Source organism: Sylvia atricapilla, chromosome Z, assembly GCF_009819655.1.
Source record: "Sylvia atricapilla isolate bSylAtr1 chromosome Z, bSylAtr1.pri, whole genome shotgun sequence".
Classification (NCBI taxonomy): domain Eukaryota; kingdom Metazoa; phylum Chordata; class Aves; order Passeriformes; family Sylviidae; genus Sylvia; species Sylvia atricapilla.
This window is the reverse complement of record NC_089174.1, coordinates 88,393,976-88,421,368: the sequence shown is the minus strand read 5'-3', so window position 1 is coordinate 88,421,368 and position 27,393 is coordinate 88,393,976. Positions and strand designations below refer to the sequence as shown.

Sequence of the window (27,393 nt, the reverse complement as noted above, 5' to 3'; positions counted from 1 at the left end):
AGAACCCAAATCCCAGGTAGGGGCCATCCAGCAGTAGCTGCCATGTGACCTAACCCTTTAATCTACTCCTGACAAAGACACACGGACACACAGATATGTCCCTGTCCATTCTCACACGTGCATATCTGCATGCACAAGTGTACATGTGCATTTGTGCACAGATACGGACACATTCTCAGGCTCACATACCGGCACACAGGCATGTGCACACACATGCAGTGGCTCCACTGTGACCTGTCCTCAGGGCTGAGCACCTTGAGAGCTGCATGTACCTGGGGTGGCCCCACCGCCTCCTACTCATGTGCTGCCCCAGGCCTGTGGCTGGTGGCTGAAGATGGGAACAGCCAGTGCTGAAAGGATGAATCCTGCAGGTGCTGCCAGGAGCAGGCAGCCAACTCCAGCAAGCTGAAGATCAGGCTCCTGCTGAAGGCAGCCCAGATTTGCCCCCTGGCTCTGCCACTCCAGACTGAATGTGGTTGCTCTGCTCTAAGGCAGACCTTAGATGTTGCCTAAGGCAGCTCACTGGCAGCTCCCGTGCCAGCAGCTCTTCAGTGGGGCTGGGTCCCATCCTGCGCCGGTCCCAAGCCACCTCCCAGTCCCGCTTGTCTCTGCCAGCCCTGAGACATTTTTCTGTGATCTCATTAATCATTTGTTTGGTGATTCTGACTGTACTTTCCTCTCTGACCCCTTAAACTGTGAAAATGCTGATCCTATATCTGCTGACAAATTTAATTAGATCCTTTAAAGCACCAGATGCTTTCAGTAAGATTTTCAGGGTGTCCCAGACATATTTTAATTCAAAGATCAAAACCCTCAGGCTTGTTTATTTTGGTGTTTTATAGATAAAACAATTCAGTCTATAAAGCAGGACAACAGTGTGGAGATACCACCTAGATATATACCAATGCAGAGGGAAATGCACTGCACAAACCTCAGGCTGATTGAGCTGAGCTGGTGACTATTTTATCTACTTTATGTAAAGGTCTCCTAAAAGACCCCACTTGTCTTTCCACGTAGATAAATAGATTCTGTGGTGCCATGTGAGAGCAGAATCCCAAGAGGAAAAAATTGGATCAGCAATCTTGGTTAGGCAAAATAGCACTGATGCTTGAGGGACCTGCTGAATATAGGTTTTATTCACTAAAGAAATTACCTGTTGGATGAGAGCCATTTAATGCACCAAGACATCCTCTGGAAAAAGCAAGGAAGGTCAGAACCTGTCAACTCAGTGTTTCTTTGGTAAGAAAGAAACTAACAAGAGAATGCATATTTTCTTAATGCTACAATGGGGAAAATATTGGATAACAGATTTTCAAGCAAGTCTGTTCAGTTTATATTTGAAGAGTGATTGATGAAAGGACTTTCCCAAGCTGTATTTGTAGGAAGGAATCTCAGCTTCCTTTTACTGTTAGCAAACTGGCTGTGTTCAGGGAAACTAGACATTACCTACAACATTTAACATATTGTTGGGAGGAGTGTTTTTAGAAAGTGCCTGTGTGCTCAGCAGAAACATTGGGGGAAACTGGCAATCAGCTTGAATTGTGACAAAGAATTCTAGTCAAAAACGGGTGGAAGACTTAGAAATAAATGTATTTGCCAAATAAATATAATTTGCTTTAATAAAGCATGATCCATATGTGATGAACACACCATGCTGCCCTCCCTGGAGGGCAAAGGAGGAGTTACAAAGTCCTGTAACTCCCTGGGGCTTGGCAGAGTCCCCAGTGCCCTACAGGGCTGGAGGACACGACCTGAAGCAGGCAAAGGGGGCTCAGCACCGAGTGGTTTTCACACCTGGAGTGTGCTGTGGTTGTATCTTGTGCAGTTCACAAACCAGTACCTGAGGCCAAGATCAAGGAAGAAGGAGAGGAGAGGAGAGGAGAGGAGAGGAGATAAATTATACTTAATGCATTTGTTAATTTAAAATTAGTATTTTTACTTGATTGGCTGGAAACAGAAAGAGAGAGAGAGAGAAGAGAGAAAGAGACTTATAAACCTGTAGGAAGATGCTACACATATTTCCAAATTTAATTCTTAGGCTAGTTCCTGGAGAACATTTTATAGAATTCCTTGAGAGTAGCAGCCTGCTATGTGCCATAGACACAGGCAGATTTAACATTAGTGAGAGCTGTGCCTTTCCTCAGGTTTAGGTGCTCTACCCTGGCATAACCCTCCATGTTTAGCCTTCAATGGAGATAACTGCCAGGATCAGCATGGGGAGCTGGTTTTAGCCTTGTGCTGGTACCCCAAGCCCCAGAATTTGGCACACAGAGCAGACAAGCAGAGGGTAGCTGCTGTCCCTTGGTGTTTGAAGTGTCTTTGAGAGGCTGGGAAATGAAAGCAGACTGGAGAAGCCTGCACTGCTCCAGAGCAGGGCTCACTGAGCTGAACCAAGCCTTACTTTCCTACAAGTCCCCACTCAGCGTACATGACAACATTTTTGACCCAAGCTGTTTCACATGCTTCACTTTTTGCCTTTTGCTACACTTAGCACAGAGATTATTTTTTAAAACTCAAGGTTTTGCAGCAAATATTAATATCTGAACACTGTGTTTGCCTCAAGATTTTTGAAGCAGACATGTTTTTGTAAGAAATATACTTCTTTATTTCTGAAAACAGGATTAAATGACCGGTTACCTCTGTGTAATGTATCAGAAGTACAATTTTGTTCAAACATACACATTTAGTAGCATTTCAATCTCGTGGAAAAAATGGAAAAAGGCACATTTTTTCCCCATTATTAACTTCTTTAAAGCCATTTTTTCCATGGGGGAAAAAGTTATGTTCAAAACTGAGGATCAGTTCTAACTTCCTTCTAGGCAGTCCCAGCAGGTAAATTTTTACTCTCCCCTCAGGATTTTAAGTCTCTCTCTCCTCACTTTTCTATATTTACACTGAATGCTATAGAGCTACGTGCATCCCTCCGCCTGCTCTCCCTCTGCAGCCCCAGCAACAAGACTGAAGTTACAGCCCCCGGGCAGTGGTGGCTCTTCTACATCATGGAACATTTCTGCTCAGCTGCCTGTTTCATCTCAGTGAAGGTGGCTTGTGCCTTTTCTTTGATGGCATCCATGTCCATGTTCTGGATGTTCTGCAGCTGGCCCAGGATAGAGTCCTTGTCCTCTTCCTCTTCCTGATCTTCTGCCACCATCTTCTGAAGGTCTTCTGGCAACCCCACATCATCTCCAGCCATCTGTATTTGATTCTCATCCAGTTCACTCTAAAGCAGGAAATAAAACCAGCAGATGAGAGTGTTTCTGCTCTCCCAGGATCTACCAAAGACCCTCTTGTTTTGTTCTTTTTTTTGGTTATTAGGGAGAACCAAAAGAGATGCACAGATTTTTCAGTCAAATTTTTGGGGTGCAACTTGTGAATTCAGGGCCTCAATCAGCCTCCATGAAAGTTCTAAGATTTTTTGGACAATGTCAATTATATTTCTTTAAAGGGCTTCGGCACTGTCAGAACTGAAGCCCTGAGTGTCACTTGCCGTTTTAGAAATCTTTGCCATGGCTATAACTGCAGGAATTCCATTCCAACTTATTTGTATGTCCCAAAACCTTGCTGCAGGACACTACTGAGCCTGTCACCTGCTGTGTCTGTCAGCTTCTGGGCAATGAAACCAGAGCTTTAGAAAGGCTGTGGTACTGTTTCCTTATTCAACTGCTGGGGGTGGTGCAGGGCATGGGGGCCATTTTTAGGTATCATCAGTAAACTGAAGCCTTGTGGAAGAAAGATGCATTAAACTTCAGAATTAATTACTGGTAAAAGGGTCCTGCATCTTCCCAAACCATCTCTAAACTCTGTCTAAGTCTTTGGGTGGCCTGTCTGAGTTGTGATGAAGAGTAGGGGCTGCCTGACACGTAATCAGTGTTGCAGTGCTGGTAAGTGGGGTAATAGAAGGACTTGGACAACAAAAGAGAAGAGCAAGGTTGGTTGTGAGTCTGAGAAAGCAGAAGGAGACAGGAGAAGAAACTGGTTAAGCAATTAAAAGGGCTGAGATGCAGCAAGCACTACACACTAGCTTCCTGCCTGCCCACTGAAACACTCCATCAGTGGGATTATGTCAATTTTTCAAACAATGGTGATTTTGTTCACGTTTTCTGGTGGATTCTGGTGGATCCAGACTTCAGAAGAACAGGAAATTTTGACACAGTTCACACATCAAAGATAAGCATTAATGCTTCATTACATCTCCAAAATTAAGCATGACAGCAGCAAAGGCCTGATATGAATAAGCAGCAATGCTATCAGCAGGAGGTGTTTTTTAGAGTGAGGGGTCTGGGCTTTGCATGAATGGAAGGACAAATGAATGCAAAGACATATACGAGCAATGTCTGTGTTGTTGCAGGCCTTAGCAAGGGCAGGCAGACTGGGGGTGGTCGGCTGCACAACCATTATTTATGGTTCCATATTTCCACACTTCATGTTTGCAATGACTGTATCTCCCTTTATTCTGATTTTCCTCTGTATCTCCTGTGAAACTGTGGAGAGCTCTAGCGGGATTGTTACTATGTCAGTATAATGCATGAGGACATCTCTTCACCTTTTTGGGTAAGGGTTGCTGCAGTCAGATCTGTGGGAGCTAGAAACAATCTCCCAAACAGAGGAGGTATTTTTTTAATTGATTGTGTAGCTGGAAAGATTGTGTTAAGCTTTTATTCAGCAACTGATGGATATCAGAGGAGTTAGCCCCTTTAAAATCCTCACCAGTAGCAGTAGAGGATGATAAAAAAATGTGATTACTGAAAAAGTGCCCCCAATCAGACAATCACACATGTTCTTTCCTTTAGAATTATTTCTAAATTAAGGCATCATCACTGCACGCTACTCTAGTGATTCACATCTTTGGCAACGTGAACAATTGTCTAGCATGTTCTTGCACCAAAGCCCACTGTCCTATGGAAGTCTGAGATGAGATGTGCAACAGTTTGGGACTTCAAAATGTTCTCTGACCAAAAAAAGAATATATTGAGATATAGTCTAAAGCAGTACAATTCTGCCCAAGCCACCTGCCTCTACCCACTTGACATTTAGCTTTATTAGACCTAAGATGAGCTTCAACAGGGTGGGGTTCCTCAACAAGAAGCAAAGAAGCACATGATACATGTACGGCCTCTTCTCTTCCTTCTAAAATTTGAGTATTTGATTCTTGTTTACTTTGATTTGAAATGGAAAAATGAACACAGAAGCAACATCTCTTCTACTAGATTAAATATGCCTGGCGCTGGTCTCTTGCCCCAAGGCCAGCTGGCCTGGAAAAACCCACTGGGATGCTATTGAACTCTGTCGCCCTATCAAACAGGGTGGTCCCATCTAACTGCCGATTGGGAATGCCTGTCCCAGCTCCCAAACTGGCCGTGGGAACTGCTTGGGAGAGTGCCCAGGCCAAAACTGGGTCAGACATTATTCTGACAATTCAACAGCACAGGCGAGAGAGTCCGAGTGCATGGTAATATTTTTTGACCCTGATTGTGCATCCGATGCAGTCAGTCCCAGATGTGTTTTGCTATAGATACAATAGATTTCCTAACATATACAATAATACACAAGGTAGGTGTGAGATGAAAACCGTCTAAGTGTATCTGCTTTGTTACAATTTGATGGTAAAGTCTTCTGCCCAAATTAAGGTGCAAAGGTGCAGTTCAAGGATACCAACTTTATTTTGTAGCGTTAAGTGTGTATAGAAATGAGGTAAAAGGTGAATGAGAGAGAAAGGGAGAAGGATTAAGACAGTGCAAGCAGGAGATGGTCACCATCTGATATCACAAGGGAAATTCCTTCTCTGGCTCCCACAGGTAAAGGATACAGTTTAACATTAGACAGCTCCATGCCCGCCGGGCAGGAAAAGCGATTTCCCTCAGGGAGAGGCAGCTTCTTTCACTAAAACTTTTGTCAAGCTCCCTCAAAGGGAGACGACGCCCTCCAGGCGGGGAGAACAATCAAAGTTTGAAATTGCTTGTTAAATAGCACTTTCGGTTCTCTGAACGAGGATGTTAAAGTCTTCTGTGTAACTTAAGGGGCAAAGAAGAGCAAATACTGGTTTAACCCTGTTTATTTGAAGTCTGCTTGTAAACAAAAAAGATCAAAGCTCACAGACTAATCCACAGGGGAACCAAACTCTTTTCCAGCATGGCTGTGGGATGTACTGCTTTCCTTATGCCTAACTTAGCCTGTCATAACATTTACCTATGCTGATGTGCAGACATCCTTAGGTAGCTGACTCCAGAACTTATCCTGTGATTTATCACTTATAACGCACCAGTAACATACAAAATCAGAGCTCACCTTGCCTTGGCCTGCAGGCGGCACTTAAATTAGCAACGCAGCAGCACCACCAGCCTTGTGCTGCAGGTACCTCACAAGTAGGTACGAGGAGCCAAATGTTGGAACCAGCAGCCTTCCTCCCCAGAAGTACCCTCAGAGAATCCAGAGATGACAGCCTGGGACACAGGGCTGGTGGGTGGGGACTGCTCCCTCCTGACACTGGAACTCTGTTTTTCCACAGCTTGCTGTCAACACCTGCCCCCGTGTTTAGACCTTGCAGAAATTCATTGATTACTGAATCCCACTTCAGGAAAAAGGCAGCAAGTGGATAAGAGAGCTTGGTGAGTGCTGGTTTGTTTCTGTGGTTTTTGTTTTTGGTTTGGTTTGTTTTTAAAACAATATTATTATTAAAGTATTAATGTCTGTATTTATATAATATTTTTTAATATTTCGCATGAATGTGATGGATATGCCAAAGATGAAAAAGTTGGCCACAGATCAAATGTCTCATGGCTAAAAACATCTTTCTGATGACAAACCTAAGTTGACAACTCCGTTAATAGGATTAGGTTCATTAAGGGTCTACTTTCTCTTATAAATCTGGCCCAGATAGCATGAAGCTTTAGATTTTACACTGCAAAGGGGGCCCTGCTTAGTCCTGAGTTTCATGCTTTTACATAAAATGCTTGCTAGTGATTGATACTGGTAATATTCAGTGTTTCTAGCCCATGCTAGGCTACCTGAAATGACTTTCAATTTTCAAAATATATAATGCATTATCACAAGTCTGAGAGCAATTTGCTGCCAGCATGTTGTATCACAGCATTGAAATTTTTTTCAGGGACATATAATGTGCATGAAACAATTTCATTTTCTTCCTGCTATAACATGTTTTCACAAGGGCTGATGAAGCCAAGAAATGCTATATAGGGAGAAACAAATGCAGAAAACCATACCTTGCAATATTGTTTTCTGGCTTAGAGCTACACTCCTACCTTGGAGAAAAGTCTTCTATTGTTATTACTGTAATATGGTCCCAGAGAGCACTTAGTACACGACAAAGGCAAGGTCCTGCTGGGGATGGGTCAGATCACCACCACACACTTGTGTGTCTGTGAAGGGCTCAGCCAAGGGGGGCAAGGGGTGACTGGACACCATCTCGAGCTGAAAAACCACTGCAAGTGGGAGAATTTGAAAACCAGACACCCAGTCCACTGATGTTTAGTTGAGACCTGGGCACTCAAGTATCCTGGAGTTTTCCAAAGCAGCCCCTCTTGGAGCTGAAAGTTCTGGTGAGACAGTGGGTGAGTGCTGCTCAGGAGCTGTCTCAGCATACACCTCCAAAAGGAAAGCAAAGCCTAATGATATTTTACTCCTCAGCTGCTAATTAAAATGCTAGTGTTTAGAGACTTAGGCCTCCAATCCAATCAATCACTTAAAATCTTGGACTTAATTTTTTTGCATAATTAATCTTTCTGTAATTAAACTCACCCTCATGACATGTTGTCCAGCTGTAGCACAAAAGAATCAGGCTCTTAGGGGTGGAATACATCTTACCTGAGTTCAGCTGCCACCTGGCCTCCCTCTGGAAGAGACACAGCCACTGGAGGTGACGCAGCTCCACCTTAAATACTTATTTAAAAGTTGGCTACATGAGGCTACCAGTGCTGGTCTCTTTCTGTTGATGATGAGTGCCTAAATTACTTGTTTGGATTAAGCACTACATTTTTTAGCAGTTAAATTTACAGGAGATGGATTTTTTGCCTTCCTCCATTTTAATGAATCAAAGAGCACTGGAAAGTACTGATTAGAAAATGAGTGGTAATGACTCAGAGCTGGCAGGTGAGTAATACAAATAAACTCTCAAATTGCTAGGAGCCACCACACATATCCTCGAGGGGTATAAATGAAATATGCCATCATCTTCCCAGTAGTGACAGGTCAGAGCAAATGTGTGATCCAAACCCCTGGAAAGAGTATTCTGTCCTGTATTACCTCTCTCCTGCCTATAGCAGAAGCTTACAAAATAACACAATAGTTTAAAAATTATTTTAAATAAGTTTCTTGGAGTTTTTGCTTTCAATATTTTGGTGTTCCTGGAAATATTTGACACTGCTAGGATCACTAAAGAAAAAGGAATGGGCAGTGTAAAATTGGTTGAAGTTTGGTCTCTGGACTAGATGAGCTCATGAGCTGCAGGCTTACCTTGGGCAGTCTGTACTTTTCTCTCAGGTGAACCCTCAGAACAGCTCGCTCTGCTTTTTTCTGTGCAAATGCTGCATCTCTTTCCATCCTGGAAATCAGAAAAATTGTTCCTTCAAGATGCTAATAAAACCAGTCTTTTGGACTGAACCAGTTGCTTGGCTGCAAAAAGCTACACACATGGGAGTTATTCCCCAAGATAAGAAACTTGTCCAAAGGCACAAAAGGAGTAATACCAATACAGTGATGCCAAGGGGCCACACTTCCTGTGCTTGTCCCCTGCGAATTTTCCTGGTCTTTCTTTGTGCATTCATTATTTCACAAGGGCAGTGAATTCTAAAACTTCCCTGTATGGAAAAGCACCTGACTTCATCTGTGATTTTATAAAATGTTTTCATTAGATTTAAGAACTGGTGTGCACCATTTTATTTTCTTAGATTACATATGTATTTATTTGCAAAACGTGTCTTCTCAAAGATTTTTGGTAACATTTGATAACACTCACCTTTCACTCTCCTCTCTCTTTAATTTTTTTTTTCTCTAGTAGCATTTTCATGGAAATTCTATTGCAAAATTGAATATAGGTATTTTGGCACAAAATATTCCTAAAGGAAATACTACTTTTCTTCTGCTTACAAAATGAGTGTTTTTATTTCTCTCTCTTTAAAAACAAACTCCCCACAAACAAACCTAAAATCTGAGAAGAATCCCACGCCTGGTTGGTTACAGGTTCAAAACTGCCTGAGCAGAAGTTCAGCAAGGCATATTTATTTTTCTGGTCTCTATTCCTGCCCAGCTGAACACTGGGCTAAATCCAGGAAGCCCTGAACCAGGAACATGCTCTTCCCACGACAGGTTTCTGACACAGAACCACATCTCCTCCTGAGATGATTTTTTCTCTTAGAGTTTCTAACTGTCCTGTAGGGGTACTCCTGCCCTGCTTCCTCAGTACAGCTCAGCAGGGAAAGGACACATGCCCCACTTAAAGCCACTACAGAAGTAATTTTTTCCCCAGGCATTTCCCTGTCCCAGGAATCCCGTATTTCTTCTCAGTCTCCATAAAGCATCTTCCTGCCAGCATATGGCAATTTCCCTTTTAAATACCCCTTCACAAAAGACAGAATAAAGCATTCTGTGCTTTTATTCCTGACCAAACGACACCTCTCCAGGGCTTCCTGATAGAAACGTCTGATGCTAAATACAGACCTGGATACCTCAGATTCCATCAGTCATTAACCTGGCACCGATAATCATCTTACAAGTAGGATTTACACAACCATTATGTAATTGACCATTAGAGGAACAGATGCATTTGAGATTTAAAAGTCAATCGTTTCATTTATAATTATGCATGGTTAGGACTCCTATACACGCCAACTCCTCCATTTTACTCATTCTCATAAACACAGCAAGTGATAAAAATTGTCTTTACAGACAAAAATTGAGACTTAATATATTTTAAAGTTCTGCATTCTTTAGTAGATTTTAGGAAAAAAAACCCATCTTAAACCTTTGCTCAAGATAAATGAGCACTCAGTACTTTTTCAGGTCTGCCATAATAAATGTGGACAATAAAATGTTACATATTGAAAGTGTACTCCACATGGAGTTCTAGGAGAATTAATCATGTACATTTGAGAATTAAATCCTGCACTACAAACATCTTGGGAATTTTTTCTAGATCAAGTAGCATCACCTAGGAATGAGCCCAGCATATGAAGCTGTGGAGATAGCAGGAAAGCACAGGAGAGAGTTGCAGGATGGGGAGGGGGGCAGGAAGAGGGAATGTATTTTATAATTTCCAGATGGGGGGGGGGGGACTTTTATTTCAGAAAGTCTTTTTAGCAAAGATTTAAATGCTTTAAAAACAAAATAGTGAAGAGCTACATGTTTGGCTTTTTCTTGGGTTATTTTTATCTGCACAAAGTTACCACAATCAGTACTCATAGTAAGGGAACCGGTACTCACTTCTCCTCAACCATTTGCTTTTGATACTCCTCATACTCCTCTCTGGTCATTCCCGCAGCTGCTGCTGGATCAGAAGGAGTGCTTTCTTCTTTGCTTTCTTCCCCTCCACCTCCAAGTCCCAAATTCTTTACCTGATTGCTCAACATACTTTTCATTAGAAAGGCCATCTTCTCAAAAAAAAAAAAAAACAACAAACCAAAAACCACCAAAAAACCTATAAGGGAACAACTACAAGAAAGCCAAACAAAAAATATTTTCAAACACAACAGTTGTAAGCGAGAGAGTTTCTACAGCCACATCAGCTCTTCAAGGGCACAGTGCTAGTGAAACGTGAATGCCAAAACCAGTTTGTCAGCCATAATCTGGATTAAAGAAAGAACTCCTTAATATATAGAGGCAGATGGTTCAGATTACTAAAAAAAAAAAAATCATTAGATGCAACTACCTACTTTTTCCATTAATACTTTAAGCTAATTGTACACACACACACAAATATCAATTATAGTGTGCAATAGCATTTTGACATCTTCAGTCTTGAAGCTTCCTCTGGCTTTCACAAAGATCACAACATTCCCTGGATCTGAACTGAAAACCTGCTTGATTCAATAGCCATAGTAAACAGCAGAATTCTGGCTACTCAGTGGAAACCCCTCAGATCTGAGATTTGAAAACTTGAATTCTTTGTTAAGCAAACCCCCTAATTCTTTTTATCCATGAATATTTTATCCCACTGAACAGAAACATTTTGTGTGGTTTTTCCTCAGCCCCTCTTCATATAGTTGGTTTGTCTGGCAGATGAATGAGGCATCACTGCTATGATTACTTTATTTCAAGAAAGTAACCCCAAAGAAAGCAAGTCAGATCTTCTTACTGTTCTTTTTCTTGTATTTCTGTTAGCTCTTCCTCAGGCCATCTCCATCTAGACCCCTGCTTTGGTGCTGCATAAAACACCTGCTGTTTGCAATCCTGCCTGCTTATAAAGGATGAATAAATCTGAATCTGTATGCCATAAACCAATCTGGATGCCTTTTGGCTTTTTTTACAGATTGTTTCTGCAAGTCCTCATCTTTCAAACCTTTAGTCACATCATTAGCCTCACCAGGTCTACTCGGGTGAAGATTTCCAGGATCTGTTACCTAGGTCATAGACTGTTTTGGGAAAGAAAATCACCTGCTAGGTTTCCAAAGTTCATGAGTTCGGGTTTTGAGCATTTATCCAACTGCACATGCCTTAATGCAACATTCTGCAGTTTTGATTATCTAAATGGTTCTCCCAGCACTCTCATAATTTTGATAACTGAGAGATGGGAGGATTCCAGTTTGCCTAATGCCTTAATCTATATTACAGCCTTTCTAATTAAAGCAGACCTATTACTATTACAAAAAACCAAAAACCACAAAACAAAACAAAAAACAAACAGGAAAAAACCTGCAAAAAACCCCCAAAACCACTAACAAACAAAACGTAAAACACTCCTCCACCCCCTGCCCCAAGACATTCTGAAATCCTGGATTATTAGTGACTAAACAACAAACTATAACTTTCTTTTGAAACTATCACTCAGAATAACGAATTCCAAGTAACAACTACTTCACCTTTATTTAAAATTCTTCTAGCTGGAACTTTGAAAACACTGATTTTTCAAGGGTCTTCTCCAAGTGTATGGGAAGTGGTACCTATTAAGCTTTGTGCTGCTGGTCTTTACTGAAAAGAAACTTCCCTGGCTTTGCTGGAGGCTTTGATCCCTCTAGAAATGTTTCTAACATAATTTTGTGCCAAAAAGTGATGCTTTCACAGGATTGAGCAAGGCAAGGACTGGCTTGGGGAGCGACTACCAAGAGGTCTTGCCCTCCAGCTCTCAACCTCACTATCAGCAAAAGGCTCTCCCATATTAATTTTGAGATCAAAGATAACAAAGAGGGCTTTAAAAGTTCCTGGGCCTATTGGCACTGAAGCTGCTGAGAAACACAGGAGAGACTGGTGACAAAAGGCACAACACAGCCAGTACCCCCAGAGCAATTCTGTTTCAGACAGGTATTCTATTGAAGTTAAAAAACTTACTGCTTTTTGTTGATGACAGGAATCCCAGGCTTCATTAAAACACACAGACAGCAGCTAATTAAGTACACATGTTGCCACTTCCTTTGCTTTGAATCAGTCTTTTTCCTCTATCTGAAGTGAAATCAAAATTAAAGACTCTGTTCCTGTTTTATCTGATGAAAATGGGTGATTATATAAAAGCCTGAGTTCCATACCCAAGGAACACACAGCACAGAACTCCAGTCTCTAACCCCAGCATAGAACTCAAATCTTGAAACAAAGTCCAGAGGGAAGCTGCCTCAAAAATGCCATCCAAACTCCCAATCTTTTCTAGATTCTGTGTTTCCATCAGTCACATAATGCAAAAATACTTCTTAAAAGAACCAGGACTCTGCCTCCTGCTTCATCCCTCTACCAAGAGGATGTTGCCTTTTTTAGCAGCTAAATCATCAGAAAGAAGTATTTAGGGTTTTGTCAGCTTGAATAGATTCAATTCAGGATTCCTCTCCTCCACTAACTAAAAATCTTGCTCCTGGATGGGGAAAAATGAGGGAATTCAGACTCAGAATGCCATTACCTCCCCAGTGTCAGGTAGAACTGAAGCCAGGTCTCTATGTGTTCTGACTCTGAACTGAGGGTAAAGACTGCTTCAAATACACTTAGATTTCACAGACATCTACCAAATGAAAAGAAAAAGGCTTATTAAAAATATGCACCTTTATTCAAATGAGGTTATCTCTGAACTCCAAGTATCAATTTACATCAGTGAGAAACAAACATGAAACTGTCAGCTGTTTGAATTTAAAACTAAAAACCAAACTAGTTGACATTTTTTGGTGTTACAGTAATTGATCCATTGAAAAAGGTCAGATTTTCTTCCCACAGAAGTTACAAACCAGAGCAGTTAATTTACAAACCAGAAACCCTGTCATTTACAAACCGTATTGTGCATTTGACTTGTGAAAGATTCAGAGGTGACCATGTGTTTAATAAACCCCCACCAGTACAATCTTGTTATTTTTTCACTGCCAAGTATCTGCACTTATCATCCACAACTCAAATATAACTTTTTCTCTCTAATATTGTCCAAGTGCATTCCAAGGTGTCTTTTCCTCCTAGCTGTGAAATCTTACTGGGTAAGAATCAAACACACTGTCACTGTCATAGGAAACCTAACAGGAGGTTATGCTGAATGAAAAATATTCTTAAACTCCCAATTTGTTGCTATGACTTCAAGAACAGGACGAAATTTGAGCTAGGCAGTTGAGTTTTCTTTTGATCCAGTGAGTTATGGAAGCTCCAAGGAGAGACAACTGTGAACTGAATCATGAAGCAATTCCCAGTTTTCTGATGTTCCATGTTAGACCTTCTGTTCCCTACCACAGAGGTTTTCTCATTGCATGTGGGAGAAGTGTCTGATCCAGCAGCCTCCTCCTGAAGAGAAAACTGTAGGCTTCACGTTTCCCTCTAGACACCACCCCAAACCTGCTCCCCTTCCTAATCAAACACACAGAAGTATGGGCTGCTCCAGCTTTAAAGCAAAGGAATGGGTGGGTAAATTCACAGGAACAAAAATCCAGGCTCATTCCAACTGACACATCAGAACTGCTCCTCATTCTGCCAGGTATTTACCAAAATACTTCCTGTATAAGGGGTTTTGCAAAGCCTGCTGTGAGAGGAGTTCTGTTTGGATGTTGCACTGATGCAAGTAGGTCTGCAACTGAAAGGAAACACCACTGTAAAATTTCAGAACCATTTAAGAAAATATATTGTTTCATTACAAGAATCAGGGTTGTAATAGCTTTAGACTCAAGGCACCTGGAAATATTTGCTGGTGTTGAAAGAAACCAAAGAGATGAATTCCAATGTGTTATTCTACTTTATCTGAGAAGTTTTTTATTCATTGATTAGCCTGAGGCAGTAGTTTCTCTCATTAGTACAGCAAAATCTGCTCAAATTTAGAAATCAATCTATAAAGCTATACCACTTGGAGTATCCTCCACACTGGAGATGTGTAGCCAGTTAATTGGTGTGTAGCCAGTGTCATTTTCTTAGTATAGCACAGACATTCACTTTTTGGTCACTGTATTTGAAGTAACAAAATATATTGCATAGATTTATCATTTCTCCAAACTGCCAGGCACAATACTGAAGTGTTCTTCATTACAGTGAATTTTGGCAGCAAGTGTTGCACTCCAAGGGAGCAGTCTGTAGAAATGCAATAGGAGTAGTCATATTACAGATAATTTTTGCAGATTCAGACAAACAAATTAACAGTTCTTAGGTGAAATATCCTGATGCATTTGTGTATTTTACAGAATTTAGGAAACCACAGAAATACTTATTCTAGTTCTACATACAACTCAAGGACAAAGTTACCACAGATATGTAAACAAGGCATAATTAATTAATTTCACATTCCTAAGTTGGGCCCTCTGCTTTCTTTCTTTCTTTCCTGAAGCAAATGTTCACTTGATAAGCAGTATCAAAATGTTCAGTCTTATGCTTTTGAAATCCAAGCAGGAATGACACAAAATACTGGTTCTACATTGACAAACATGTCCAAAGCAAGTTTGCGAAGAAATGGGTTAACACTCAATACCTGCAGATTACAATACTCCCCACGTCAAGATTTAAATCAAAACATCTGATACATGAAAGACACTAGACAGCTTTAGAAAAGTAGAGACAAGTTCACATACTAAACATACCCTTGATATAATCAGATTGGAAGATAGATAAAGCATTCATCTTTGCTGGAAAAGTTCCACCAATCTCCCAAAAAATTACAGACACACTTGAAACTATGAAAAAAGAAATCAGCCCCACAATATACTTGAAGAAATGACTTTATCACATTTTTTCTCACTGCCCAAGATCAAACCACAAAACAGGGAGAGAAGCCTTTCTTTGCACGTTCTATATAAGTGATTTTTTGTATCAGGTATCAATAGTCAGGGTGTAAAGGCCTCTCTTTGTGTCCACATATTAAAAAGCATTTAAATAAAAATCAACTAAAATATTCTTATACTGTTAAATCCAAGTGGTAAACAAAATGTTTACAATAAAATTTTTACCTGCAAAAAACCCCCCCAAAAAACAAAAAACCAACCCCAAACCTCACAGAAGAACGGTTCTTTGAGGTTTGGGATTTTTTTATCTACTTTTCCTTCTCTTTTAATTTAACTGCTATGTCAGGACACTTAGTAGCAAGTCTTCTGCACAAACCATCCATCTGCAATTCACACTCTGAACAAACACCAAGCCTGGGTGTTCCGACTCCTCCTCTGCAATCTTAACAACAGCAGAGGAACGGGGAGTTTGCCTTTCAGTATTTATGAAAAAGTCAGTTGAAAACACAGACCTAGATAGGGTGCACAGTCTTCCCCCATCCAGCATTTGCTTTCTGTTTTTAGCATCAACACTTGAAATGAGAACTCATTTTATTTAACAAAATTCAATAATTTATAATATTGAAGTATCTCCAACACTAAAATTTCCCTCATTTACAGAAGTGTAGAATTTTCTGTGCATACAGATTGCTGTTAAGTACACACAAACGGAATAGGTCATCAAAAGAACTTTTTGGCTGCTGCTTCTTGTTGGCTCCTGAAAGAAAAGGCAGAAAAGAATTCTTCAAGTCTTTTATTATCTTCCAGTTGAAACTAGCTAACTGCTTTAAATTTTCATTTATTTTAGGATTAGAAGATTCCATTCCTTATCAATAGAGACCTAGAGAAAATACAAGTCATACACCAAAAATAGAATATAATTTTTTTCTATTCACAAAGACATAGGTAGCATTGGTTAATTCCAATTTTGCAGCAGACATAAAATGGGGGGAAAAAAAACCCAAACCAAACAACTCCACATTCTGGACACAAGCCAGAAACAATGACAGAACAAACAAACTGACTTTAAAAATACTCTTGAACATTTTCTGAAGCTTCTCAGTAGCTGATTTACCTAAATATCTATCATCTTAGAAAAGGAAACCCATGCAACTAAGCAGGGAAAGAGTTGACTTTCAATGGGATTTCCTTTTCCCTCTGGCACAAATCATTAATTATCTTAGTGGATACAGACACTGCAGATCAACCACATCCAGGAATCACAAAGAACTGGAGGGGACCAGCGCCTTGTTTGTCTGGGAAATCACTGTCCCAGCTGACGGCAAAACAACTACCAAGCATGGAGGTTGTCCTTTTCATCAATGCAAATAGAATTTCAACATTATGACATCAGGAGGGGGAAGAGAACAGAAAGACCATCCCAATTTGCTTAGGTTAAAAAAAAGACACAATAGTCAGGTTGAAAAAGACACAACAGTCAGCTCAGGTTCCCACTGGATACACGGTGGATGAGTGGGGGTAAAATAAACCAAACACCTTTATGATAATTCAACATTTCCAGTGGGTTCTTGGACAGTGGTAAATTTTGCATTCTTAGGGGTTTTGACGACCTGACCAGTTTAAACCCCAATTGACCCTGTCTGAATTCAGTGTGGACCCCGTTTGGAGCAGAAGATTGAACTGGAGACCTCCCAAGGTCTCTTCCAATCTGAATGATTGCTTGTTTTAACAAGATTAGCACAATGATACCATTCCACTGCCATCAGTCAGCAGTTCCCAACCTGTCTTGCCCTGCTGGCTTCAAAGCACACAAGACTTACCTGTACATGACATAACCAATGAATAACACAGTTTGCACTGCCACAAATATGAAGAAATGCATTGTAGATAAGCAGGATGGAAACGGTGGCAGTTCTGGACACTTCTGTTTCTCACTGGATGGCTAAAAACCAAGAAAAGCAAGACATCCCATCAAAAGACTTACAAAACAAGGGCTTTGCAATGTGATGTAAAAATCAGAACACAACAGAAAATGGAGAGAAATGACAGCACTCTGAGAAATAATCTTACTCCTCATCTCCCACTTTTAAATGTCTCAAACAAATTGCCCGATGTTAAACTGAGGGTTACATGGGAAAGAATAGATAAATATGGTAAATTAATCAAGGACCCTCTATAGATTATAAGCTAATTCAACTTAATTGCTACCTAGACTAGACTAAGGTAGTCCTGAATGTGAACAGAGTCATTTCTTGCATTAAGAAGCCTGAGGCAGAGCCTGCCTGAATTTCCCCTGATTAAAGCTCTCCCTTGTGTGCAGAAGCACCACAGAATCTCCTCTCTATAGAGCTGCTAAGTAGGGGGAAAAACACAAAAAAAAAAAAGCACCCAGAAAACCTAATTGCTTGACCTTGTTTCCACAGAAAATTAGACTAAAAATCACGCTCTTTGTGCAAAACTTCTCATCAAGACCCAGATCATGCAGTTAGGTCAAGGCAGCATAGTTTTAGGGAAGCAGCTTAATGAAGGATTAATTGCTCCCTAAATTGCATGCTGGCTCATCCTAGCTTTTCACTAACAGCCAAAGAAAGCTGTGTTACACTCATGCTTTACACTCCCAGCACATAAATTACCATGTTGCGTTGTACTAAATGCTCTATGTCCCTCTTTACTACATGAAGGTGTTCTTTGATGTCATTGAAGTGCTGAGTTGTTTCATAGACTCCTGCAGAGCCAGGGTGTTGAGCCCCACTGATTGATCTCAGAGCATCAGTCACAGAATTTCTGAAACAAGACAAGCAACAAACCAGCTTTCAACACACACCAGCTTTTCTACAAACAGCAGTTATTCTGCGCAGCTTTTAGTCCATTAGAACTAGGCAGAAATACACAGTTGCATGAAAAGGCAGCAAATCTCGAGAATACCTCTCAAAAAATAATCCTTTAGTCAAACTATGATTTTTAACAGTAGTTAGTTGTGCAGACAGTTGCCATTTGTAGAGTGCCCCATCTCTCAGTCACGCTGAGAATAAGAACTAGCAAATACTCTGTTGCCAGGTATCTGTTTTGCCTGCCTGATGAGGGCCACAGAACAACAGCTCTGTCTGAGGTGCCTGCCAAGGCTTTAGGATCAGCAGAGTTTAATGCAATCTTTGAAGAAATCCAAAAGCTGTCTGAAAATAAAATAAATAAATAAATAAAAGCAGTCATGTAAGAAATAAAAATAAGGAAGAGGCTTTAGGGATAAGAAAAGATTTAGATACATCCTTGTTTTGTGATTACCGTTTATATGAGGAACACAATTCCCATATGCATTGTCATAATACTTAATATTGTCTTATTGTGGATTCATTTTGCTTCTACAACAAATGAAATTAAATCCAGAAAACGTTGAGGTTTCATAACTAATTTGGTTTGAGGTAAACTAGTCAATGAGAGAAAAAAGCTTTAATCTCTAATCAATATGTTTATATAATTTTCCCCAACTGTGCTGTTTCTTTTGAGTTGCAAAGAGGATTATTCTGCAGCTAAAATATTTATCATGTGAATGATAATCTCTTCATTATTAACAGAATAGACAATCAAAATGTATGCCTTTGGATTTTTTTTTAATTTACTTAAAACTTTTCATTTGGTTCAGATGGAAGTGTATTTCAATGCTTTCATGGAGCAGTCTTAACTCTCTGTAGAGTGGTCAGCAATTTTTCATTTACCTGGATTTGCAGTTAGTGTTACAATAATACATTTTAGAAGGAAATTTCTTACTGGAAGTTTTTATCTTCAAAAACTCGTCATGCCCACTGGCTAATAACCACTGACAGTAATTCTGTCATTCCACACACCTCACAGTGCTACAAAACAAGTGGGACACTCACTTGGTTCTTCTCCCCCCTCACAGAACCATCTCTACATTCTGAACAGAAATCTGCCCCCACCTTCCCCCAGACTGATCTGATCTTTGTTAAAAGCAAAATGATTTCCCTTAATAGACACAGGCTGTATCAAATTGAATTTATATTGACTTTTGCATTAATAACACCCTGCTGACAGTTTCTGTTGTAGGAACATGCAAGAGTCTTCTGTAATCAGGTGATTAAGAAATCCACAATCTTGCCAAGAAAATTACTTGGCCCCTAAGTCCTTTTCCTGTGAGATGACAAGCGATGCCCCAAGGGGCTGTTTATTTCTCTCTCTAAATAAAGCATTTCTTTAATCTAAGAAAAGTATTAAGATGATGTTATGCAAACTCCAAGCTGGTAAGTAGTCACTAAAAGGGCAGACTGCCAATGTTAACAAGAAAATCTAATTTGCTTGCAAGGTATAAAGATTTGTCAAGAATATTAACATAAAAGCTTCTGTGGAAGAACAAGTGCAAAAATGGAAGCACTCTAATCTTCATTCTACAAAAAACTGACCTACTTAGATAAATCACAAGAGCTGCCCTTAAACTAATACAGGGGGGAAAAAAAAGCACAACTGAAGGAATTGTTTTCCTCTTTTTTTTAAAATACAAGGTAAGGAATGTTATAGCTGCTACAAATGAAGGGCTAAACCAGCTTAAAGCCATTCCTGATTAAGACAGCAACAGCAAAACATCTTAAAAGAAGTATTGAGACATTCCAATCAAACACAAGCATCTTCACAAATCTATTTCAGCAGCAGAGCACCTTCAAGATAAGGGGTTTACTTCACTGTTTTTAACGGGGCTGAACTTACCTGTTGAAGTGGAATTTCATGATCAAAAAGAGACAAATTAGGGTGTTTAGCAATCCTTGGGGCATGAACTTTATTACAGAAATTCAATATATGCAGGGAGACTTCATTAAGGAACTGACACAAACATCAAGTTTGTCAATATTATCCCACTGAAATAATACACAGGATTTAGACAGAAATCATAACATTCAAAACACAGCCATAATATTTGGAAGGTGTTTACCTTATTTCCTTTACTTGTCTAATGACCTCTTCTTGGGTTTTCACAACTGTCTCTATCTCTTGTTGGGAAACCTGGCAGCAGCGGGGGGAGAAAAAAGATCAACATACCTTGGAAAAAACAAATGGATCCCACTGCTGAAATGAGGCTGGGCTCTGAATCACCATGGGTTGTACTTACCTGTCCCTGCTGACCTGGAAACCCAGCTCCTCTTTTGGCAATCTCCTCTGTGACTGCAGAGACATATTTCCTCTGCTCATCCAGAATCATATCCAGTTGCCTGTTAAGCTGTTTGATTTCCAGATGAATTCGATTCTGCCCCTCAAAGATTTGCCTCAGTTCACGATCACTCACAGTTTCAAAAACATCCTCTGCTGCTAAGAAAAAAGCACAAGGGGTTCTTACACATGTGCACCTTCCTCACAAGCTGCACTAGATCATTGTTCTTGCTCCCTTAACATATCCACATCCATCTGCCTTCTCCTACAACTTCACCATCCCGAAGTGCAAAAGACTCTGTGGCAAAGGGATTATTTTTTTTATCAAAGAAAGGCTGAGCTGTATCTCAGAAAATGCAGATCAAAATATCATATTAGGACCTTTAGAACAGTCACAACTTATCACTGTGCAATAAAGATGACAACCTGAAATTTCACATCTAGATGCCCAAAGTACATTCCCAGTGTATTTGCAGTCACATACAGCTGTTAAAATCCATGGAAGTAACAAATGGCTTCCACAATATTTTCAGCTAATCAGGTTCTTGTCTGCCTAGCATTAGGCAAACATTAAAAATCTTTTCCATGGTAAGCACGTGTTCCAAGATACACACTACTCCACCTTTAAAAAAGTTTTCTATGAACGTGGAGAAACAGACCAAAAAGATGTCCTTTAAATAATGAAAAAAGGCCATGCTTTCTAAATCACCACTTTACAGAGGGATGCATGACCTTCTCTCCCTTCTGTTGTTCATCATTCCCACCACATTTCCAGTCATTCCTTTTGTTCTCAATCCAGGCACCACCTGAATAACTTTAGAAACAGGAAACGCATTACAGTGAAGATTTTAAAGTAGTGTAAGTAACATCAGTGGGAGCTTAGCAAGACCAGCCAGAGTACCCTAATTCTGAACATCCTGGAAAACAAATATTTTCCTGGACAACTGAAAAACAGCTCAAATAACTTGCCTGGCTGTCCTTGCACATCAGGATGTTCCCTTTGAAATTCTTCCTTCTTCTTATCCAATTCTTGCTGAAAGTGTTCAAACTCTTCTTGATACTTCTCTTTATCTTTCTGAGGGATTTCTGCATCTGGTGTTGGCTTTAAAACATTATCGGAGGGAAGGGCACGTGTGAGACTTTTCTCATGTTCTCCCCCACCCTTAACATAACTGACTCTGCAGCAAGGCTGCTCAGATTTCAGATGTGAACACACAACGAATTACTGCAGCACATTCATACATTTAGCTGAAGTGAAAAACCACAAATTCCCATGGAGATCAAACGGAAAATTTTCCCAACAGAACATTAACACAAGTTTTACAAGCATAAAGCTGTTTAGCAGTACAGAACCATTCTAGAAGTAGGGAAAGTTGAAAGTGAGAACAGTGCCCACTTCCAAAAGAAAATGTACTTTGTAGTACTGCATGGTTTGATTTAACATTACAAGTTTTGTTGCTTCAGTCTTGCTTCCAGAATTCTGGTCTTGAGAATATTAATGACAGTATTACTGAAACACTACAATACCAGTTTAATTTTTCTAAACCAGATGACAGCACAGCTACACGCCAAAATTGTGAAACAGGAATGCCATGTGTGACTTAAGAGGAAACAAACACCATAATCTGGTGCTGCACATAAAATAAATAACATGCACAATAATATATTTTACTAATCATGCATAAAAATGCTTACTGCTTCCTTCCCAGGTTCAGTCAGCTGGAAGGTCAGAAATGACAGCACATCATGGTCATCTGTATTCAACAAAGAAAACAAAACCACCTTACAATGTCTATAATTTCCAAGCCAATATTCCACTTGCAAAGGATCTTCAAAAAACCAGCATCCTCCCAAGAATCTGTGCAGTGGGGAATGAAACTATAAAGGGGCTTTGTCAGGAAAAACAAAAAATTCTTTAGCTGGAGTCAGGAAAAGGCCAAAGCATGTCAGTAATTTGGGACTGCAAAAGGGTTAATTACATCATCATAGTCCAGAACTGGTATTATGGCTCAACAGTGGTAGTGAAAAACCCAACCACCCAACCAACCTCTCCTGCAAGCCTTGCAAGTCCCCACAGCATTTGCCATAGCTTTTAGCATTTCCCACCTGCAAGTGCCCCTGTGGCTGCAGATATTCCAAAGTACCCTTGTGGTGGCAACACCATATCTTCCACTTTGGCACAAAATTCATAGTCCTCTTTATCCGGAGTAAAGCCATTATTAATTAATACCTAAAAGGACAAGCACTTACGATTTTCATCACATTTCTGTTAATTGTTTCATCAGTTTGCAGTAATGCTCACAAAATACAACTTTACTGGGTAACTCAGCAGCTCATACCAGAAACCAAAAACTATTTATTTTCTGAAAGAGACATTTTACATAAGCATTCTATTTGCAAGAGTCCACATCCTAAGAAGTTTCTGGGCAACTAATCTACACCAGTCATCCCTTGCAGTTCTGATTCAAAGCTTAGGGAGAGTCTGCAAAAGCATCCCCGGAGAAAGAGAGAACTGCTAAGTTTAACAGCAACATCTGGGACAGAGGAGCTCCTAGAGGAGGCATCAGGGCCCAGGTGAAAACTGAGCAGCCTTGGAGGCTGGAATTTAACTTTCATTCAAGAGTGACAGGCAGCTTTTTCCATTACAACATAGTACAAGGTCTGCCCTCTTCTAGGTGCAGTCGTGTTTACTTTTTGAGAAACTTCTACTACCAAATGATAGCTCTGCACTTTCTGGCTGCTGCCTGTGACTATATGAACAGCACCTTTCCAGAAGGAATCAGAAGCCAACAAGCACACACTGTAGCTTTCACAACCCAGCACCACGTTAGTATTTTTCTCTCTTTACCTAGAAGGAATTCACGATCAGCTGAATAGTATTTAAGAAGTCTTAAAAAGACACCCTTATACCAGTGGGTTTTAATCTTTAGTCTTCAAAGCCTATTTTTGGAGGTTAGAAGCCTCATGAAAAAAAAATTAAATCTACTGTTAAATAGTTTTAGTATTTTAGCCACATTTCAAGAACCTCTGGCTCAAGAATCAGCTACAAAACCCTCTGCAACTCTTAGATCAGCTTAAGAAATATCAAGCATAGGAGCTGTTCAATCACCTGTAGTTTAAACAGATCCTGACTTTAGGACACCTCTCCAGCAAGTCAAGACCAACAGAAGGGTTTGAGCACACTCTAAGTGTGTTTGCATGACTGCCTCCTACATCACATTAGAAAAATCAGCCATACCTGCATTCTAGTGCAGCCAAAAGAACCTGTGTAAGCATTTAAACACAGCACCTCCTTCCAACCTCTGCTGCCAAGCTCCACATTTCCACCACTGGAACTGACATATTTGTTGCAACTCTGAAAACCCATTCTCACATTTAAGAAGCTAAGAAAGACAAGTAATTCTGCTGTTTCAGCCTTACAGTCAGTGTTTTTTGGTAGTAAGTGATCTTGACTCGCACAGGATAGGGCTTGTTCCGAAAGTCCCTCTGACAGGATGCCAGTGCTTGCGTGGATCCATCACTGTGCAAAAAGAGAACACCAGTAAAACCCTGTGTTATGATTAATCAGCTGGGCCAAAAGTGTCTGACTCTCACTGAGCAACCTCATACCAGTTTTTCAATCTGCAAGCTTTTCCAAGGCTGCTCTGTAATTGCACTAAGCTTTCTGCAGGGATCTCCAGTACTGCACGCTGTACAGAGGACACAATGCAGAGGGAATGTAGCAATGGGGAAATCTGTTTTCTAAGATACATTCTAGGATATAATTTTCAGATATATTCCTGCACCTAGATGGAAATAGGGTATAGAGATTGCACCAGCTGAGCTAGACACCACTCCTGTCCGAAATCGAAAAAGGTGTCCACTGTGCTGTTGATAAGCAATCAGAAATCAAAATTAATCCAACTAATTTTAGTAACAGCAATTAGCTTTCAGTTAGTCACTTCTGTCAGTTATTAGCTGTGCGTGGAGGATCCCCACAAGCAAAAGTCTGTACTGTGCCTACATCTGAGTTCATCCCAAAGGGCATACGCCACTTAAATATTCTTCAGTTGCCAATTTCTCTGCTGTTACTGCCAAAGCAGTCTTTTAACAAATATAAACTGTCAAATGTAAAGGAAACAACAAAGTTTCATATGCAAGAAGCCTTTACAATGTTTCTCAAAGGGTTTCATGGAACATTTCATCATTCAGAAGCAAGCATTCAGCAATAATGAAAACACTGAAAATAAACTTACTTCTGATGGTCATACAGCAACTTCCCATTGTTGCCAACAACAACCACTCCAGGATTGTTTTTCTAGGGAAAGAAATGGCACACAAATGGATTAGTTTAATTTGAAGGGAAATATCAGTAACATCTCAGACAGCCTTCTACTAAAATCAGTCTAAAATGCCTAAAATCAAGCCAAAGTTGTGCAGGGAAAGCAAAAGCACCAAAGCAGTCCTACTATGTATTGTTTAAGTTTCAGGATCATGCTGGATGGGAAAACTGAGAATTGAAAACAGTAATTGTCATCCTCAGCTGCTACAAAATCTTTGCTGCTGAGCTACTCGAGGCAGCTATCTTCCAAGAAAAAGAGCATCTCTGAAGACACACACAGAAATTGGTGTTTCCAATGTAAGGGAAACTTGACTGTTTTATTTTATCCCTTTGAAGTGAAAGACGGGAAGAGCAGGAAAACAATATCCTAGTTTTTTCCTCAGCAGGCACGAAATTAATTTGTCATCTTTGCTACAAGAGTTTCCTTCCAACCAACCTTTCCATCGTTGTCAAATGAATCAAAGAAAATTCCAACACCGTTCCATTTATCAGCTGCCCCAAAAACAGGACCTTCTAAGCCTTGCTCTTCTGTAAACCAGATTGCCTATGAAGAAAGCAAGAAGTCGTAAGTCGAGATTCACTTTTAAAGCACATCTACTTTTCTCAGTCAGATGAAACTGCTCCTACCAATCCATCAGCTCCGATGCGGCCTCTTCCTGTAACTCGAAAGGTCACTTCCACTTCCCAATATTCAAATATTGATTTGTTTTTCGTCCATACTGAGCCTTTCTGGCTTTTCAAGGAGGTCGTTATACGGATCTGATCTGCACTTGGGATGGCATCTAGAAAGGAAACAAGATGTTCTAACTTTCTGTTTAGCAGTGTAAAAGAACAAAAGCCATATATTCAGAGACAGATTCATTTGCTTGCATTAAATAACATTTTTTTTAGGGATTATTTTCTTGAGAAAGCAGGGCAAAGCCCCTCATCTACAGACAGTTTCCCTCATGTCACTTGTAGCATCATGTCAAGTAAAAAGGTTACATTTAAGAATTAAGCAGCAGCAACTAAATTAAAGTCTGACAAAAGCCAAACCCACAGCAGAAGTTACTGCAGAAGAAACTATGCGAAGGTGGAACCGTAAATGTCAACAGCTTTCACAAAGGGGGACACTCAGGAAGGGCAACAAGCCTTTCGGAGCAAAACTTAACCCAGAGCGCACAGAAACCGGTCAAACGTTGTTCAACCAAGTCCTATTTGCCAAGGCACACTCTGCGTTTCGAGCTTTGAGACGATGAAAGCCAACAGTTTTTCTGGCAGCACGGCCCGGGCCGACCTCGAGCGCGGCAGCAGTGACACATCAGCAGTTCCCGGCAGCGCCACGAGTCCCGTGCCCAGGGCCCGCAGCCGCACACCAGGAGACGGCAGGCGCCTCGGCACGGCGGCGGGAGCCCGGGCTGCTCCGGGCACTCTCCCGCCACCGCAGCATCGCCTCTGCCCCTCTGCTGCCACGTGGAGTCCGAGGGCGCCGAAAGCACCCACCGCCAGCTTCGCCCGCGGCTTCTCCCCGAGGCCCGGCGTCCCCCGACCGGACACTGCCGCCTCCTTCTCAGGAACGCCACCGGCCCGGCCCCGCCATCCCCGCGCGGCACTTACTGCCCGTGTGCACCCAGAACGGCACCGTGCCGTCCGCCTGCACCAGGTGCGGCCCCTTGAAGCTGTACTTGTACTCGAAGCGCCGATGCGGCGCAGCCGCCGCGCCCTCCGTGGCTTGTGCACCGGAGAGCGCCGGGCGGCCGAGGGCGAGCAGGAACACCAGCGGGGTCAGCGACGCCGCCATCTTGCCCAGGCTGCGGGCCGCTGCACAGGGCCAGCGGGGCGGCCTCTGATTGGACGAGCGCAGGGGCGGGCGCGCGCGGGGCGGGGACAGAGGCCGGGCAGAGGTGAGGGCGGGAACCGCGCCGGGCTGAGGGCGGGGCGGGGCCGAGCTGAGGGAGGGGCGGGGCCGAGCTGAGGGAGGGGCGGGGCCGAGCTGAGGGAGGGGCGGGGCCGGTGTGAGGGCGAGAACCGGACCGAGCTGAGGGCGGAGAGAGAGGCTGGGCCGGGCTGAGGTGAGGGCGGGGACCGGGCCGGCGTGAGGGCGGAGAGAGAGGCCGGGCTGAGGGCGGAGAGAGAGGCTGGGCCGGGCTGAGGTGAGGGCGGGGACCGCGCCGGGCTGAGGGCGGAGAGAGAGGCCGGGCCGGGCTGAGGTGAGGGCGGGGACCGGGCCGGCGTGAGGGCGGAGAGAGAGGCCGGGCTGAGGGCGGAGAGAGAGGCCGGGCCGGGCTGAGGGCGAGAACCGGGTCGGGCTGAGGTGAGGGCGGGGACCGGGCCGGCGTGAGGGCGGAGAGAGAGGCCGGGCTGAGGGCGAGAACGGGGCCGGGCTGAGGGCAGAGCGGGGCCGGGCTGAGGGCGGGAACCGGGCTGAGGGCGGGAACCGGGCCGGGCTGAGGGTGGGGAGAGGTCGGCGTGAGGGCGGGCCGAGCCACCGGGCCCCGGTCCCGATCTCTTGTGAATTTCCGAGGTGGCCCGGCTCCCAGCTAGTGTACCGGTCCGCCGCATTCGTGCGGCTTCTCGGACAGCTGCGAGCCGCTAACAGTGCACAGAATGTCT

At 42.0% G+C, this 27,393-nt stretch overlaps 2 protein-coding genes across 2 annotated transcripts; both read right to left on the bottom strand.

Annotated features, from left to right (window-relative positions):
• Positions 1-2,739: 2,739 nt before the first annotated feature.
• Positions 2,740-10,877, bottom strand: CPLX4 (complexin 4). Its single transcript, XM_066338423.1, has 3 exons — positions 10,435-10,877; positions 8,470-8,557; positions 2,740-3,220 (listed from the first exon to the last, which is right to left on the bottom strand). The coding sequence occupies exons 1-3, from the start codon at positions 10,599-10,601 to the stop codon at positions 2,993-2,995; spliced, it is 483 nt and encodes a 160-aa protein (XP_066194520.1). The 5' UTR covers positions 10,602-10,877; the 3' UTR covers positions 2,740-2,992.
• Positions 10,878-13,173: 2,296 nt separating this feature from the next.
• LMAN1 (lectin, mannose binding 1) lies at positions 13,174-26,600 on the bottom strand. Its single transcript, XM_066339635.1, has 13 exons — positions 26,398-26,600; positions 25,429-25,583; positions 25,238-25,345; positions 24,716-24,777; positions 23,901-24,000; positions 22,587-22,710; positions 22,176-22,234; positions 21,450-21,582; positions 20,443-20,636; positions 20,266-20,336; positions 17,960-18,110; positions 17,147-17,268; positions 13,174-16,083 (listed from the first exon to the last, which is right to left on the bottom strand). Exons 1-13 carry the CDS (start codon positions 26,579-26,581, stop codon positions 16,047-16,049), a joined length of 1,500 nt encoding a protein of 499 aa, XP_066195732.1. The 5' UTR covers positions 26,582-26,600; the 3' UTR covers positions 13,174-16,046.
• Positions 26,601-27,393: the final 793 nt, after the last annotated feature.